This window comes from Pavona decussata, unplaced genomic scaffold (assembly GCF_977016875.1).
Source record: "Pavona decussata unplaced genomic scaffold, jaPavDecu1.1 SCAFFOLD_158, whole genome shotgun sequence".
NCBI lineage: Eukaryota > Metazoa > Cnidaria > Anthozoa > Scleractinia > Agariciidae > Pavona > Pavona decussata.
The window spans coordinates 561,140-578,723 of record NW_028145570.1 but is presented as its reverse complement, the minus strand read 5'-3'; the positions used below and the strand labels follow the sequence as shown (position 1 = coordinate 578,723).

The window sequence follows — 17,584 nt, the reverse complement described above, 5'->3', positions numbered from 1 at the left end:
GTTTTAATGTGCTGCGGAGTTTGATGTATCACTGTAGGTCTGTAGTTCTGTAGTTAAGTATTAACCTTAAAAATTTACGTGGTTCACCATTGGTTCCACGTCGTTCATTTTCTGTTGTTCTTGAACAGACGATGTATTTACACTGTCCATCATTCAGGAATGCAAAAATTGACCCTCCACAGACGTTTAATGAGTTCACGACTTTACTGTGGTTCACATTGTATTCCATTATCTTTATCATATCTGTTCTCGCTACGTGCTTTATTTTATCACTTTTAGATCTAAAGTCATGGCAAGGAATGGATACAAGAAGATCAACAGTGATACCGACACGGAAAAAGCCAGCTTTCTGTCACTTCTTTTCTTTCAATGGATGAATAATGTCTTCAAGACGGGCAGCGAACGAGCTCTACAGGAAAACGATTTCTTACCTCTTCTAGAGGATAACACTTCAAGCTTTGTGATCACAAGGCTTCAGGCGAAATGGGAAAAAGAAGAAACCAAGTGCAAAGAAAATGGCAAAAAACCTAAACTTTGGAAAAGCGTCCTGAAGATGCCTTCTACTAAAGATGTTCTGCTCATTGTCTCAACCGGCGCCATGTTCGCACTTAGTCGCATTCTTCAACCATTACTGCTCGGTTATCTTATGGTTTCTCTGATGTCAGCAACACCGCAACATAATTATCTTCTCTACGGTTGCGCACTAGCTATAGGCTTCAGTGTGTTGATCGGTGCCATGAGTATGCACCATCATGACTACAGATGTGAAGTGTTGGGTATCCGAATTAGCAGTGCCTTAAAAGGGCTTGTTTATCACAAGGTAAGCACAACAGGATTGATAACAACATGCTTAAAGACTTGTTTATCACGAAGTAATGGCAAAATTACTGATAAATACGAGTTACTTCACGTAAACTTAAATGGTCTAATAATTGACAGTTCAATTTGCAACCACTTATATGAGTTAATAATAGATGGGGAACAATAATAATAATAATAATAATAATAATATTATTATTATTAATAATATTAATATAATAATAATAATATTATTATTATTATTATTATTATTATTAATATTATTAATATTATGATTATTATTAAAGTAATATATAATTGTAATAAGAACCTTCCCAAAATCCTTTGCACCTGTAAAATAGCAAATGCTTAAAATAAATTTGTCAATTTGAAGCCAAGGAAGATGCCATACATAAAATATCACTCATATCAAATTAAGTGTGATGACGTCATCATTCATGTGACCACATCCAAAACGCGTTTAACCTCATCACGAAAGCGGACATTTATCAATTCGAAGTATATAGTGAAGTATATAGGAATTTTCCATTAACGGTCCTGCATCTTAAAGCACAAAAGACACAGCCCCCAGCAGAAATCGAACCCACGACCTTCCAGTTACTGGTCTGGATACTGTAACAACTGACCTATGGATGATACATATGGCGAGCAGGTCACAGGCTTGGGGTTATAAGTCTCAGGAGTGCCCAGTGTACTCGCGAGATGCGAAGTCCTGAGTGGTTGGTGGTAAGAGCATCCAGACTAGTAACTGGAAGGTCGTGGGTTCGATTCCTGCTCACGGCTCCGAAAATTTTTCCCAATAATTTTCGTCGTGTACTTATCATCTATTTAATAATAATAATAATAATAATAATAATAATAATAATAATAATAATAATAGTAATAATAATAATTGTCTACTTATATTACTCGTGTGTGCTCTAAAAAAGAGACAAAGAAGAAGAGATAAAAAGATAAAAACCAATAAAACGGATTACACTCTAATACAATGGCAAATAATTAAACAACGAAATCAATAATCATGTCATTAACAAGATCACTAATTAGCAAAAGCTGAAAGCAGATAACTTTCAACAGCTTTCTTAAAAATATCGACACTATTACTTATTCAGAAGGGCCACGAAAGGAAGTTTGTCTTGAAAAGATGAAAACAATTATTCGCCTCAGGCTCAGTAAATATTGGTGAATATTCCCCTTGGCGAACAATGGTTTTACGCTTCATAGTCACTTTTCAACTACAAATGCGCAAATTACCAAAGGGGTGTTAACGTCACACCTGTTTATGATTTATTGATTAAAGTACTTATTGCAGCCAGCCTTTCATGTCACTTTACTATAACAATAATTAAGTTAATCCTTTTGAAATTTTTAGATACTTCTTCTCAGCAAGACTGCACTGTCTGAGTTTACAACTGGACGTGTGATTGACCTTGTATCAAACGATGTTCAGCGTCTGGACGAGCATACCATCGTCCATATGTTACATGGACTTTCTTCGTTTCTTCAACTCATAGTGGCAGCATTTTTGATGGCCTATTTGATTGGCTGGCAGAGTCTACTAGGAGTCATATTTTTTTGCCTTCTTCTGCCGTATTTCGCCGTTTTATCCCATGTTGGTGCTAAACTACGCCGTCGCACCGCCTTGGTATCCGATTTTCGTATCTCCTTGATGAATCAAGCAGTCGCTGGGATCCGAGCCATCAAAACGCATGCGTGGGAGGATGAATACAGAAAAAAGATAAAAGATGCCCGAAGGTAGGCTAGTTACTTTTCTTGTATGTACGAGAAACCCTGGGAACGAGGTGGAAAAAACCACCTATTGGAGTGGAGGCATTGCAGTGTTGTTTAAGCGGGACTTGACTTAAAAAGCGCCCCTTTTTACATTAGTTTCTTACAGGGTGTCCCAAAAGTTCGTTCCTCTACTTTAAAAGCCTGAATTTAAACGCAATTTTACTCGATTACCGAATAATTTCAAATACAAGTTTGCAAGACTATTACCTTACATTTGTGCGACTTTATTTCTAAAATTTTCAATTTATTTTCCCGCCAAATTTGCGTGCACGCGTCTAATTTCCCGCCAAAACTGTGATTACTTTTTCAGCAGTTTTTTTAGTTGAGCTGCTACCCTCATCGAACCATTTTTTGTTCCCTTTAAATGGTAAAAAGGTTACATATTTGAGGGCCCAGGCTTATGCACTAAGAGTTAACGGATTCACAGTCAAAGAAATCGCTAAAAAGCTAGAAAAATCTGAGCGTTGGGTTGTGAAATGGTCGACGAGAAGTGCCGAAAATTTCGAAGATAAACCAAAGGTAATCAGAGATGCAGCAATTCAAGTTTTGAATAAAGCTAAATAAAAGAGAGGGAATTCGACAAGACAACTTGCAAGAGAGCTCGAAAGAAAAAGCCTTGATGGGGGTAGAAACTCTGTCTGGAGGTACCTGAAAAACCAAGGATGGATGGCACTTGGACGGCCAAAGCAGCTTCTTCTCAGTACAAAGTAGCGAACCGCGCGTCTGAAATTCACAAAGGCGTTTAAACGTCTCACTGCAGAAGATTGGTAGGATTTCCTCTTTTCAGATGAATGCCCCAAACACCTCTTTCAACTTCCAAACCCCAAAAATGACATCGTATGGGGCTCACAAGAGGACAAAGTTCCGCCAGCTTACCAAGTTAAGAACAGCTCAAAATGGATGATCTGGGGTGGGATGACCGGACGTGGCTTGACTGCTCTTCATTTTGTACCCCAAGGGAGAACTGTAACTGCCGATTATTACATCGAAAACATCCTTAAGAAAGAAGTAAAGCCTCTGCTACGCCGCAGAAGTACAACAGAAGCTGTAGACAAGCGAAAACTGTTCAGCTCTAACAAGCAGATGACGCTGGTACCGGACGGAGCACCAGCCCACACGGCAAAGGTTACCCAAGCATGGTGCGGTAAAAACCTGCCGAATTTCGTCGCTAAGACAGAATGGCCAGCCAATTCGCCAGATATCAACCCTGTAGATAACCTTTGGAGCATCATGGATAGCGAAGTCTACAAGGACCCTTCTCCTAAGAACATGGATCCCCTAAAAAGACGCCTGAGACAAGCCTGGAAGAACATCAAGCCATCTACGCTGCGCGATTTATCGCATTCCATGCCACGCAGGCTTCAAAATGTGATAAAAAATAAGGGGAGGCAGTCAGGATATTAAATTTTTGAAGACTTGTACTTAGTTGAAATATAATTGCTTTGTTTAAATTGTGTATAGAAGTAAAGCTGCGTTCTTGAGATATAGCCATTTAAAATAGAGGAACGAACTTTTGGGACACCCTGTACATCACGGGTTTTTATTATAACGATGTAAAACCATACCCTACCGGAAGGCTTATGAATCACAAATTGTAGATAAAGGCATTAACTTTCGTTAGGGTGATATACAACATTATTAAAAACTGGATCATTGTATAATGCAATTCCAGGGAATGATTGGCTCAGCGGCCATGGTATATTTTACCATTTTACCATGCCCGAGAATTTTACCATGCCCGAGAAGTAGCGACCATAAATTGTTTTCTGGCTGCTTTTGAAAAGGAAATCTGCAAGGCCTTCCAATATTACTTGATTGTTTTTAATAAAACAATTACTCCACTCGTGCTTGTTTGATACGAGATGATTATAGCCAACTCGGCGCTATGCACCTCGTTGGCTATCTATCATCTCATATCCAACGCGTGCTCGTGGAATAATTATTAACTAATATATGTTTGATATTGTGACCCCACACGGTGCATGACAATAGTAAGCTTGATAAAAGATATCTTGCCATAAATTTTCGAAATCTCGACATTTCTTTACATCAATGGAGAACGCAAAGGCCACTAATTTCAGGAATGAGTATAAACTTTTCTAACCCGATAAGTCCTTTAGTTATCGTGCCAGCTTCAAATAATTCCTGTTTCTTTACAGAAAAGAAATCGACGTCATCCGTAAGAAGAGTGCGGTTCTTTCAGGTGTTTTTGCTTTGGAATACACCTCAGCACCAATGGCGACCCTGGTGTCTGTCATCACTCTTGTGCTAACTGGTCAGTACCTCACACCCGTTTCAGTTTTCATGCTTCTCGCTTTTATCAATGTAATAAGAATGGGCATTTGCACCGATTTGGCCACTGGTTTGCTGGACGCATACGACGCTTATGTGTCGCTCGGCAGAGTGGAAGACTTTCTTCTCTTAGAAAACCTTTCTTCAAGAAACCAGACTTCTAATGGCGAAAGTGACACTTCAAAGAAAGTGACACATCAAAGAGGAAAGCAAGAACCTGATAACACCAACCATTTGCAAAAACCAACATCTTTATATGTCAGGAATTTGACACATAAACAAACAAAGCGAGGCGAAAGATTCATCCTGCAAGACATTGCGTTCACCGCCGCGCAAGAAAGTATGACAGTCATCACTGGACCAGTAGGCAGTGGAAAATCTACACTTCTTTCGGCAATCGCTGGTGAAGTCCCAGACATAGCCGGCACTATAAGCAGGAAAGGAACTCTTATCTACGTGCCCCAAATAGCTTGGGTATTCTCTGGAACTATAAGAGAAAACATATTGTTTGGTGAACCATACGATGAATCCAAGTACGCCAGAGTCATTGAGGCATGTAGCCTAAAGGAAGACATCCAACAGCTTCCTGACAGTGACCAAACAGTTGTAGGGGAACGTGGGGAACTTCTTAGCGGAGGCCAGCGGGCGAGAGTAAGCTTAGCTCGTGCCGTCTATGCAGATGCAGACATTTACTTATTGGATGACCCGCTGAGTGCTGTGGATTTCAAAGTTGGAAAACATGTCTTTGAAAAATGCATCAAAGGCCTACTGGGTTCGAAAACTCGACTATTAACGTCTCACCAAGAACAACTCATCAAAGAAGCAGATAACGTAATTGTGCTGTACAAAGGTAGTGTGTTGGGAAGCGGAGACTTCACTGCGCTAAAACAGGATGGTATATTGAATACAACTGTTGACCCGCTCTATAAGGAACTAAATCAAAATCAACCAGATGCTAATTTATTGGGGGATAATGAAGAGAAAGAGGACGTTTCAGGCGACGTTGGTGGAACTGTTCTCCAAACCAATGAAGTTAAGGGTATCCAAATATCAGAAGAAGATCGTACAATAGGAGTGTTGTCCTCGAAACTCTACTGGAACTATTTCAGGAGTGGCACATCTGTGCTTCTAATCTTCGCAGTAGTTTGTTTGTGCCTTATTACCCAAGGTAAGCCATAATGAATTTCTCTGGTTCAACGGCTCATCAGAACTAATGGTGACTGAATTACAATAATGCTACTTTATGCAAACTTAAGTGTTGTTTATTTGGTGGTGTGTTATGTCCACCGTTACAGCCGGGCAGGCATAAGCAGTCCTAGAAGCGACTTCAGATTAATTTCGTAAACAACACAATATTTGTGATGTTATGGTCTCTTTAAGCATTATGGTAGATGCATTTTTTTCAGTTAGTGACACAAGCATACTCGAAAAAACAAAATCCGAGTTTCCTAATAGGATTCGCACCGATGAACTAGTTGGGATGCTCCCACTGAGCTACAAGACATTGTGGGGGAGCTTGGCCATTTGACTAGTTTCACGTCAGAAACATCCTACGCACTACTAGGATTTGAATGTCTATGAGTGATGTGTTAAACCTGATGAATAAATGGTAGATTAATTTTTTCGGTCAGTAACACGGGCATACTCAGAAAAAGAAAATATGCGATCGTGGTCTTGTTGTCAAAACTCGTTCACCGTTTCCTAAATCGGCAAACTGTCTTTATCAGGGCACCTGGAGAAAAACGCTTTTATTGAAGTATCGTTTAGAAGATATCAGTCGTTTGTCAAAGAAAGTACACTTTGTTTACTTGACATTTTATGTTAATGATGTCATGGAACAGCGTCTTTCGCACATCTCACTGATTGTAACTTTTTATAATTTTTAGCAATGTTAGTCTCCTCTGACGTATGGCTCTCATTTTTGACGAACAAGCACCCAGATGATCAGCGCAGCACAATGAATCTAATTATCTATGGTTGCCTAGTCAGTGCCTCTCTCGTGTTTGCCATTATTCGAGCGTATGGAGTTCTAGCTCTTTCCTTAAGATGTTCTGAATACCTTCATGACAGAATGGTTGTGGCTGTTTTACAAGCACCCGTCCTATTCTTTGATTCAAATCCAGTGGGAAGAATCTTAAACAGGTTTTCTAAAGATGTAGGCTGCATTGATGAGTTATTACCTAAAACATTACTGATGTCGATTCAAATGACATTGCTGCTTGTTACCTCGGTACTCGTGCCAGCTGTCACAAATCCCTGGCTTCTGTTTGCTGTTGTGCCAGTATCTGTAATAGCAGCACTCATCTCAAGGTATTATTTGAAGACATCAAGGGAACTGAAAAGACTGGAATCAATTTGTCGAAGCCCAGTGTTCTCTCACATTTCAGAGACCCTAGATGGGCTCGAAACAATTCGGACAAGAGGAAGTCAAAGAGATTTCTTGGATCGGCTTAACAGGTATGTGCAACTTAAAAGATCGCTTGAACCACAATACGTTTGCCATTACGATAGCTGTGACATACGAACTACCCCTTGAAAAATAATGGCATGCCGCTATGGTCAATATCATCACATGTTTGTTTTCCATATTCATAAGCCTGAAGTCATCCAATCATGTTTAGCAGTGTGCCTCCTCGTGGTCGTTAGGCGGTGTCTTTAATTTGGCCGCGTCAGTTATCTCTCCGAACTTGTTTAGAAAACATGCAGCAAAAAAAAGAAAAACAGAAAAAAAAGTCCGCTAGCCTTGAAAAAAAAGGTGCTTCTTGATAATCAAGTTCTATGAAATTTGAGATTCAAATGAGCTTCATGACACCCCCTTTCGACTTGAAAGGGTCAAGTCAACATATTTCGACATTAATATTTAAGCAAGCTGTGATCTCCAACAAATTTCCTTCTTTTATGTAAGGTGTTTGCCTTGCCACTATGAAAAATTGCTCATATTTGACAACAGCAAATGTGAGATTAGATTTAGCACCAAAAAAGGCACACATCATGATAATGAGTTTGAAGAGCTGAATAAATGTAGATTGAGCATTATCGTTCCGTTTTGCTCGGAAACATTTAGATTTTTGACAATAGCTCAACTGTATTTTGATTCTCCATCAATTAATACACAAACGTGTGTTTGGAAACTGGGGTATGAAAGATATAATGAAAGATGTTACCTTCAACTTCCCTCCAGCACCAAAACAACAGTTTTAACGTCTGCTCAGTTTCCCAGTACACGATTCTTGGCTGCCATAGGTCTACACTATTTGCCAAATTTCATTCAAAAATTATTTATCCTTGAGGAGAAACATGTGCTGTCTAGTTGCCTTGTTGTGCAATAAATTCAGATTCCATTCAAATTGTAGAGAAAAGTTGGCGGGAAAATCCGCAAAACCAATGCTTTTATCGCGTCGTAAGTTCAATTCATTCGCATTCAATTCCGCCAAATCCTTATTTTCTCTTGATTCCTCCAGCTGACACAGCTTAAAAGAAAAGTACTTTTCTCATAATAAAATTTTAAAAGTCATTGTAGCATAAGTTGAAAGTTTGTGAGAACAACAAAAAATTAAGAAAATGTAACCATTCAAACTTTTGGAATTTAAAATTTAAGCCGCAAATGATTTTCGGTTGCTATACTTTAAAAAAATGTAACATATTTTCCCACAGTTATTACTATCCGATTACCACGGTAGTTTTCGTTTTCAGAATATCATGTTCCATACATTCAGATAGTGGGGAGCTGCGCTAAGAAAATGGCGAACCAAGCAGGAACAAGAAAGCAATAATTCCCTCGCCTTTAACAGGGTATTTTGAGGAAAGCCCCGGTATTATCTGAGCAAACAGGGCAGCGTAACGGTTTTGGTATTCTCAGTTAACAAGAAACTTCCCCTCTTGGAAAAAATTACGTTTACATTGTCAAAATTAACACCTAATTTCACATTACTCTGGAAACATGCAAATAATATTTCAATGTCAGAAGAAACAGGTTACAATTATCGTGATTATCGCGATTTTCCCTTATAAATGAAAAGAGTATCGTCATTTTAGGTCGATATCATAACGTCATATCACTGTCCTATTATTGGTAGAGGTCCGCGACACTCTTCTTAATCCTGTGCTGCAACCCACGTTTTTTTCGTTTTAGAAAAAACAAACGGAAATTTTGTAGAAAGCGATAAATTTATGTATTCGTTGAATATCTCGACAAACATAGAAAAAAGAGAAAGCGAGAGACAGAAAGAAAACGAGAACGCAGACGATGAATAAGGAAAGTTCAACGTAAAAGACAGCGACTCTCGAATACCAGCCGTAAAGACAGAGTATTTTGTCATTTCAATCGTCTCGGTGCACCTTGTGGAAGCGGAGGTAGTACTTTTTTAATTAATTTATTTATTTTTAATTTATTTTTCTCTGTTCGTGGGCGGGTGGTAGCTCGAAAATCCTACAACCTGACTTGGTCCGGCCGAGGGCAGAATCTTCCTATCTCTGACCACGGTCACGGTAACAACATGGAAAGCGGAATAATGTTTGCCGTGACGCACAAATTCACGCCTTGTTTACAATTCCAGCAGCATCAGCTAAGCACTTGTACCCTTATTTAGCGAGCTTTGGTGACTGACGAGTTTCTTCGTGCTTCTGATCTGCTCAGTGTATTGATTGTGCAGCGGTCAGCGGCCAGTTGCAATCCAGTGAACAGAACTCTTTGCAAATATCATTTTGAGCGTGAAGAAAATTATCGTAACTCGATAAATAGTCGATCCTGTTTTGAATGTTTACGAACAGTGTACACAATGAACATTTTGATATTTTTTAAGACTCCCAGCTCCTCATAATCATTTAACCTTGAATTACCTAGAATTTAGCTCAGACCTATTGAAATCTTTTTTTTTTTCGGAAACCTTGCTCTCCTGTATAACAGTTAATGTTGTAATTGTTGTTATTGCTAAATAGTCTGCTTCATATGCACTAAAAATATATATGGGTCCAGAAAGGATGAGGAATTTGTAAGGTTATTATATTTAGACTTAGCGTCTATTTGGTATCACAAAAAAAGTGTTGCAGATCAGTCACTGCTAATTTTTCCTTGTCAGATATCAAGATATTCACATTCAGTCATTTATCATGGTGGTGGCCAGTGCAAGATGGCTTGGAGTTCGCTTGGATCTTCTTTCTTCCCTTTTAACTGGTGCGGTGGCTCTTGCTGCAGTTCTGATGTCTCAAGATGCTGGTAGGTTTACATATTAATGTAAACGAGGAATTTATTACCCAACAACTGTCGTATTTACTTCTGCGTAATTCTATACGTAACTTTTGCGATAAGTATCTTCCGTCGGTTAAAATTAATGCTAGCCATCAACGGGTGGATAACATATGACAACCTTAAACTGACATTGAAAATAGGCTTAAGAATGAAATATAAAATCTAGCTCTGTAAAGAGGTTCGTGTAATATTAATGCCAGTGAGGAAGACTCCTATTAATGTCTTAATTTTTCACTCTAGCCTTTGCTGGACTTGCCCTTGTTTATGTCGTCCAGAGTGTGCTCTTGACACAATACGCTGTCAGAAAAGCGTCGGAAGTCGAAAACCAAATGACGTCTGCTGAGCGAGTCATGACTTACACCAAGCTTGAATCTGAGCCTGGATATAAAGAAGAACGAATTCCCCAAGAAAACTGGCCAAGTGAAGGAGATATCACATTCCAAGACGTATCGTTGATATACTATCCTGGAGGGCCGCAAGTTCTGAAGAGAATCAATGTAAACATCAAAGGAGGAACAAAGATTGGTGTCGCAGGCCGCACTGGTGCAGGGAAGTCATCCTTTGTGGCAGCTCTTTTGCGCATGCCAGACGCTGACGGAGACATAATTGTCGATGATGTTCCAATACACGGAATCAACCTGCAAGAAGCTCGAAGGTGCATTTCCATTCTTGGCCAAAGTCCTGTCCTTTTCAGTGGATCACTCAGGAAAAATCTTGATCTTATGGGGCACTTCCAAGACGAAGACTTATGGAGAGCTTTAGATGACGTGCAGCTAAAAGATTTGATAGAAAGCCTGGAAGGACAGTTAGATCACGAGTTGTTGGAACATGGTGCAAACGTCAGTGTCGGAGAACGACAGTTAATCTGTTTGGCTCGTGTGTTGTTGCAGAAGAACAAAATCATCATCTTGGATGAGCCAACTGCTCATGTGGATCCAGACACAGAACAAACAATCTGGAACGTAGTGCAAGAGAAACTGCAAGACTCCACAGTCATCACTATAGCTCATCGTTTGAACACAATTAGAGACTGTGACAAGATTTTAGTCTTAAAAAATGGGGAAGTTGATGAATTTGATAGTTTTGATATACTAGCGAATAGGAAAGGAAGCACCTTGGGTGAAATGCTTCAAGTTGCGAATATATAACAATTATCCTGCCAAACAGCGCGGAATATCGCCTCGTTCAACACATTGACAACAAAGCACAGGTTTATAGCAGAATAGCTTGAGACGATTTTTATTTGCTTAAAAAGAAACATAACATTTCACCACGCACGAACGTGCATAAATAAGAGTGGTGGCTTTGTTCAGGTTTGAATAAAATCCAGAGCGTTGGCAGAACTTCCATCAAAACTGAGTAACTCGTCCAGTGAGTCGATAGCTCAAAAAAGTTCCACAACGTTATAGCCTCAAAAGTAAAAATATTATCGGAATTCAATATCTTACTTCATTATCTTAGCTATTTGAAAAAAAAAAAAAAGAAAAAGAAAAAAACACATATTCATCGGCATTTATTGGACCAAGGTCTGCAAAGAACAACAATTATAAGACACATTTGTTTTACAAATATTATCGGAATACTTTACTTCATTGTCTTAGCTATTTAACAAAAAGAAAAACAAACAAAAAAAGAAAAAACATATTCATCTGCATTTAATTGCACCGAGGTCTCCAAGGAACAACAATTATAAGATACTCGAGGTTTACAAGTATTATCGAAATATTTGATTCATGTGCGGCACACTCATTCGTTATCAGAAATTACAATGAGAACCGAGAATTGAAAGCCGAAATCAAAAGTAAACAAACATATTATTAGCCACATCAAAAATGATTTACACTAACCTTGTTCGCTTAAGCAGTACATTGCGCACTTGTTTTAAACGTTTCATAATTATTTTGGGGTTTTCTCATAAGTAGAAATATGTAGTTTCTTTTAATACAGGAAGCAAAATTGAGATATATATATTTTTCTCAATCAAACAATTTCGTAAAAAATTTAATTTTTGCATTAACTAGGTGCACGCTGGATGAACTATCTTATTATAACGAACAATTAGATTTGTTCTTGAACTCAACAAGTGACTTCAGCTGCCGGTCTATTAAAAAACAGATTTCCTTCATAGCGAACAGTTTTAGGTTGGCTCTCACTCATACTTTTCAGTCGAAATTCGCATAATTCTGCGAATCTACGTTCGTTAACGCGCCTTGACACCTTTTACAGTTTTTTGGTCTAAGTTGGGTTAATTTCAACCTGATTTAGTTCATTTCCTGATAACCTTAAATGTAAACCTTTTTTGACAGAAACTTAGTTTCAGTCAGTCGACCCTGATCTAACTATTTACATTTCCCTACTGGAATTCTGACCCGATGATATTTTGAAAATAACAAAATTATCCCAAGTAAACAAACCAAGCTTAATCCAAGATTCTTTTATTCACTGGACCTCAAACAGCTAATTTCATCTGTTTTGCGTAGCACAGACATTTGTTCCACGGCAAAACTTGTAAAATGCAATTAAAAGCGACTATCCCTACCTCATATTCAATTTTTTCAAAAAAAAAAAAGACATTTCGCTGATAACTCTTCCATCAACTTCTCTTGGCAAGTAGGTAACAAATATGAAATATGAACGGATAAATTTAATTTTGTTAAAATTTTGTAATTCGAACTTTTCGCACCCCGGACTGTGCTCGAAACCAACTGGCGAGATGGTGAATTTTGCAAGACTTGCAGCTGTTAATTCTGGAGAATACAGATCATCCAAAACCTCCTAATTTGCTACTTATAAACGATGAACCTTCACGTTTGTATTTGATTAATTGCAAACAGAAGCTTTAATTACTGTAATAAATCTAAGAGTACATAGGAAGAGTTAGTAGCGAAATATATTTTTTAGATAAAAATTGAATATGAGGTTCTTAGGGGTAGTCGCTCTTAAGTATTCAATTTTGAGATAAGTACGAGCTAAATTGTAAGCTCAACTCACTTGTGACTCCAGAGTGACTCAGTATCAATAAAGATGACTTGGACAAAGTCTACCTCTTGCTGTGGAGTGTTTTTACCTCGCGATATGAGAGTGTCAGTGTTTCGAGGCTACAGTTGTCCCTACATTGTCGGTTTTCTTTCCTTATACTAGAAACTTTGTCTTTCATTGGCTCCCATTAAAGGGCATTGTCATGGGGTTATTTTGCTGTATTTGCTCCAAATAACACTAATATATGGCACTAATATATGAAAATACCTTTGCTAAAAATTGAAATAGCTAAAACACCTGGAGGAAAAAGCTCACTGAAGTATTTTTCTAAGAGAACTTGTCCTTCATTTGTAACACACCGTACAAGATCATTACATATGAATATAAACAAATAACTATGAACTGTTTTATGTGTTTGCCGTGCAGGAGTGTGACATTTACAGTGAAAAGTTAAAATTGATCTCCATAGAACAAAGCGTAGTCAGGTTTTGGCGATTTTTTCAAAATACATGGAAAGAACTTTAAAAAATGGCCAATTTGTTAAGGTTTCAATTCGCTTCCCAATTAGCCATCGGTTGCCACAGATATTTAATACCAGTATCTGTGCTCTAGAAGGTTGGATGTCAACAAAACTGTTCCATTATTGTAACATTTCCATGAATACTAACATTTTGATTTCCAAATATATTATAAATAACACAAAAAATATTAATAGATGAAATAGTCTCTCTTAACATACCAGCGATAAAATACTGGGCTAATCTTAGGATACCCTAAACTAAAGGATTTACTACATTAATTTACTCTTTAATTTAAATTAGTAAAAAAAGTCCGTTAAACATCATCTTAATAATGATTATAATTGGAGGTGTTTAAGTTAATAACTAGGGAAAATGTCGGAAACATTCACTGATTTTTTTCTTCAACAGTCTTTCAGCCGCAAATTGTCTCTCAACAAACTAATAAAAAAAGTGTAATTGAGTTAAGATTGACTCTCTCTCTATGATCCTCATATTCGATTTTCATCTAGGTATAGATTTCGCTGATAACTCTTCCATCAACTTCTCTTGGCAAGTAGGCAACAAATATGACCTGAGACCTGATTCGAATTTTTCACAGCTCGGCATGCCCTCGAAACCCAGTTTCGAGATCATCGTAAGTTTTGGAAGACTTGTATCTGTTAGTGCTGAGGATCTTACAGAGGGTCTCTCTTAAGCCACCTTTGTCCTCAGAATTTTTCTGATATTTTCCTTTTATTTTGATTTTCTCTATGGGCCAGGCAACGAAACTCCAGTACAATTGGTTAAATGTGCACAATAAAGTTTGTACGGTGGCCAAGTCTGAGTGCCCTGTCTTTTGAAATAGCGAAGATGTAGTTCCTTAAAATGAGGAAATTTTACAGACGTTTGTATGGAGACAAGCAAAACTCGCCAAATAAAGAAAATATTTAACACACGCTCATGTTTTTCCTGAAGTAATAAAGAAGATCCAGGGGAAAGGTTGAGAGGTTTGCAATCCGACTATTAAGCGCGAGCGAGTCCGCTAAGAACCACTCACTCAAATTTCGAAGGAAAAAAAAATCCTTCATACATCTGCACAAGACCAGCAGCATATACAATGAACAAAAATGTTGTTTATTTGGGCAGATTCTCTTGTTTTATGTTTTTTGGGGGGGATTTTTTGATAGCCACCTGAAAAACGCACAAAAATGAAGATTAAAACACAAGATTTTAGGGCTACTCCAAAGTCGTTTAAAAATTACACATTCAGTGAAACAGCTTATTTTTTTTCAAAATTACTAAATTGTTGTTTCTTCTTTCCAAATAACTAAAAGCTGTTTGTCCTTATAAAAAAGAAGCAAAGTTTTGATTTTTTTTGTCTCTAATCACCCTCTCAAATCGCTTCTAGCATTTTTGCCAATAGAGGATTTAAATAAATCGATTTTTCTCAAAGGTGGGACCTCAGCTTGAATAATGACTTTTGTCACTTTCTTGTACTAAGGCTAAACAGCAAGTATAGTAATTAAAAGTTGCGAGCACTCTTCTGTTTGAACTGCAAAAAATTCTAGTAATTTGCCGAAAATTCAACTTTATGTTTAAAAACTCAGAAAATTCGCTTTCGTTTTAAATAGCCTTTAAGATTCCTTCGATGAGGTTTTCGATCATTATGAGATGAATTTAATACAAATAAAAGCTAGACTAAATCGCACACCAAAATGTTGTGCAAATAATCGCATATTATTTGCTACCGGCTTTGCTAAATCGAGTCACGCGTCATGCATTCTCGGTCAATATTCATTATAATCGGTACATAGCGTGAAACACTGTTCGAAGCTTCGCATCAAGCTTTTGAAAGCTGTACAGATGAACTGATTAAATCGTTCTTCTAACTGAAAAAATATACAAGCGTTTCCACTCCACCAATCGAAGATTATCGTTTAGGATACTGGTAATTCAACTACTAAATGGGGCTTTTCTCAATATACTAAAATAAACGGTATTGCCTACCCGTCTCAAAGCAGACTGACACGGAAAGAGGTTGAGTGATGTAAGCCATCAGATAGCACTGAGATGGTTCAAAGAAAAACAACAACAATCAAAGATATCTCGCCCTCATCATCAATTTGTATCAATTGTCACTCAAGGAGCATTTCCATTCTTGTACAAGACAAGGTAGTCTCAGCAAGTCCTTCTTGCTGTCTTTTGCATTGAACGTTACATCAGATTGCAAAAGAAAACGGTTTTCCGTGTTTTGAGTATTTCACTTACCTTAGAACTAACAGTTGTCTGTAGAACCCCGGTATAATTTCTCAAATGAAACGGTCCACCAGCATCTAAAATCGGTATTAATTGACACACTCACACAGAAAATGAGATGACAACAACTCGACCGTTAACTCGCACCCCGCTTGTGAATCGCTCTGATGAAGTGTTATGACTCGAAACCTCAGCTTCCAGTCATCTCTCGGTGACAAAAGTACCTTATCAACTAGTTTATCAACTATGCTAATAAAACTAAACATTCGTCTCCGCTACGCCATCGACGCAACACCACTATTTCTTTAGAAACTAGCTCCTTATCTACACTAAAAATCACTTTTCCAATGAAAAGCAGAGCCCATGTGCTGCTATGGATTTTTAAGCTCGATCGAATTTCGTCAGCACAATCAAATTGATCTCTTGTTTCCAGTGAAAGGGATATTCTAGAAAGTCCCGTTTTGTTTTGCCTGGCTCTTTATTGATGTTCGTGGCCGATTGTCACCCAGTCGTATCGGGAAATTCCGATTGCTTCACTAAGTACTTAATCAGTTAAACTAATTGTAAATCCTTTCTGACTTATTAAAAGATCATGCGTTTAGTATGGATAGACGTATTTTCCATCCTAAAATTTTGTCTTTTTCAAGTTGTTTGCTTTCTTTTGGAGGAGTCCAAATACCTCTATGTATCGGCGACCCAAGTGGCTATAAATTGAACTCTCGCGGTATGATATCTACGATAAGTGAAGAGCATGGGTGGATTGAGACAATATTGAATAGCTTGCACATAAACTAAGTTGCGCTCCGTTGGATAAAAATAAGAAGTGTCTACTTGATTGGTTGAGCTAGGGCATGTCACGTCTGTATTTCAATGATATTAAATATATCGTTAATGATAACAAGTCGTCTTATTTTCTTGAGAATCTGGCGGCGACATATCTAGAAGGTAAGTTCAATCTCCAATAAGAAACATTATTTTTGCGAGATGCAGTCAATTTTAGTGAATGCACAATTGAAGAGTTGAGGAGTAACCGTTTAGCTCCTTAGCCCCTTTTACCTCGCCCTTTAGAAAATTGTAGGGCATTAAGGGCCTTCCGAACAGATAATTTGCCTAAACGATCCCTTGGTTGCCCCTGAATTATCACCCACTCGTAACGGAAAATTCCAGGGGCACCCAACGGATCTTTTCGGTAAATTATCTTTTCGGAAGGCTCTTAATCTCCTACAATTTTCTAAAGGGAATTTTCACCACGAACTTTCGTGATATAGGAAATTTTTAAAGGCCTAGCGTTTTCGGATTGATCAAAATGTTGTTTCGGGTACCGAAAAAAGGTCAGCTAAGATTTTCGGAGAGGAAATAAGACCTAAAGTTTTCGGGAAATGGAGACAAATGTCCTACTAATTTCGAAAAGACTCAAGTTCTCCTAGAATGACCGAACAGATGAAAACATTATAGCGGTGCCTAAAATGAACCTATAGAGCTTTAAAGCCACTCCAGATCGCCTAAAATAACGTTTCAAAGGATCTGAGAGAAAATTGTCGTTGGGTGACCCTGAAATTCTTCTGATTCATTAAATCCCTAACAAATGAAACTAACTTTGAATCGAGGACATTTTTTTTCCTTGAGACTCACCTTAACAACAATCGTTTAGTCTACCGGAGGGAGATATTCCTGATAATGGAAATGTGTCGCGTTCAAG

General features: G+C 38.0%; 1 protein-coding gene across 1 annotated transcript; it reads left to right on the top strand.

Annotated features, from left to right (window-relative positions):
- Positions 1–289: 289 nt before the first annotated feature.
- Positions 290–11,298, top strand: LOC146464995 (ATP-binding cassette sub-family C member 4-like). The gene is made up of 6 exons (XM_085129061.1): positions 290–820; positions 2,192–2,574; positions 4,770–6,070; positions 6,789–7,359; positions 9,981–10,117; positions 10,391–11,298. Exons 1-6 carry the CDS (start codon positions 290–292, stop codon positions 11,296–11,298), a joined length of 3,831 nt encoding a protein of 1,276 aa, XP_084985187.1.
- Positions 11,299–17,584: the final 6,286 nt, after the last annotated feature.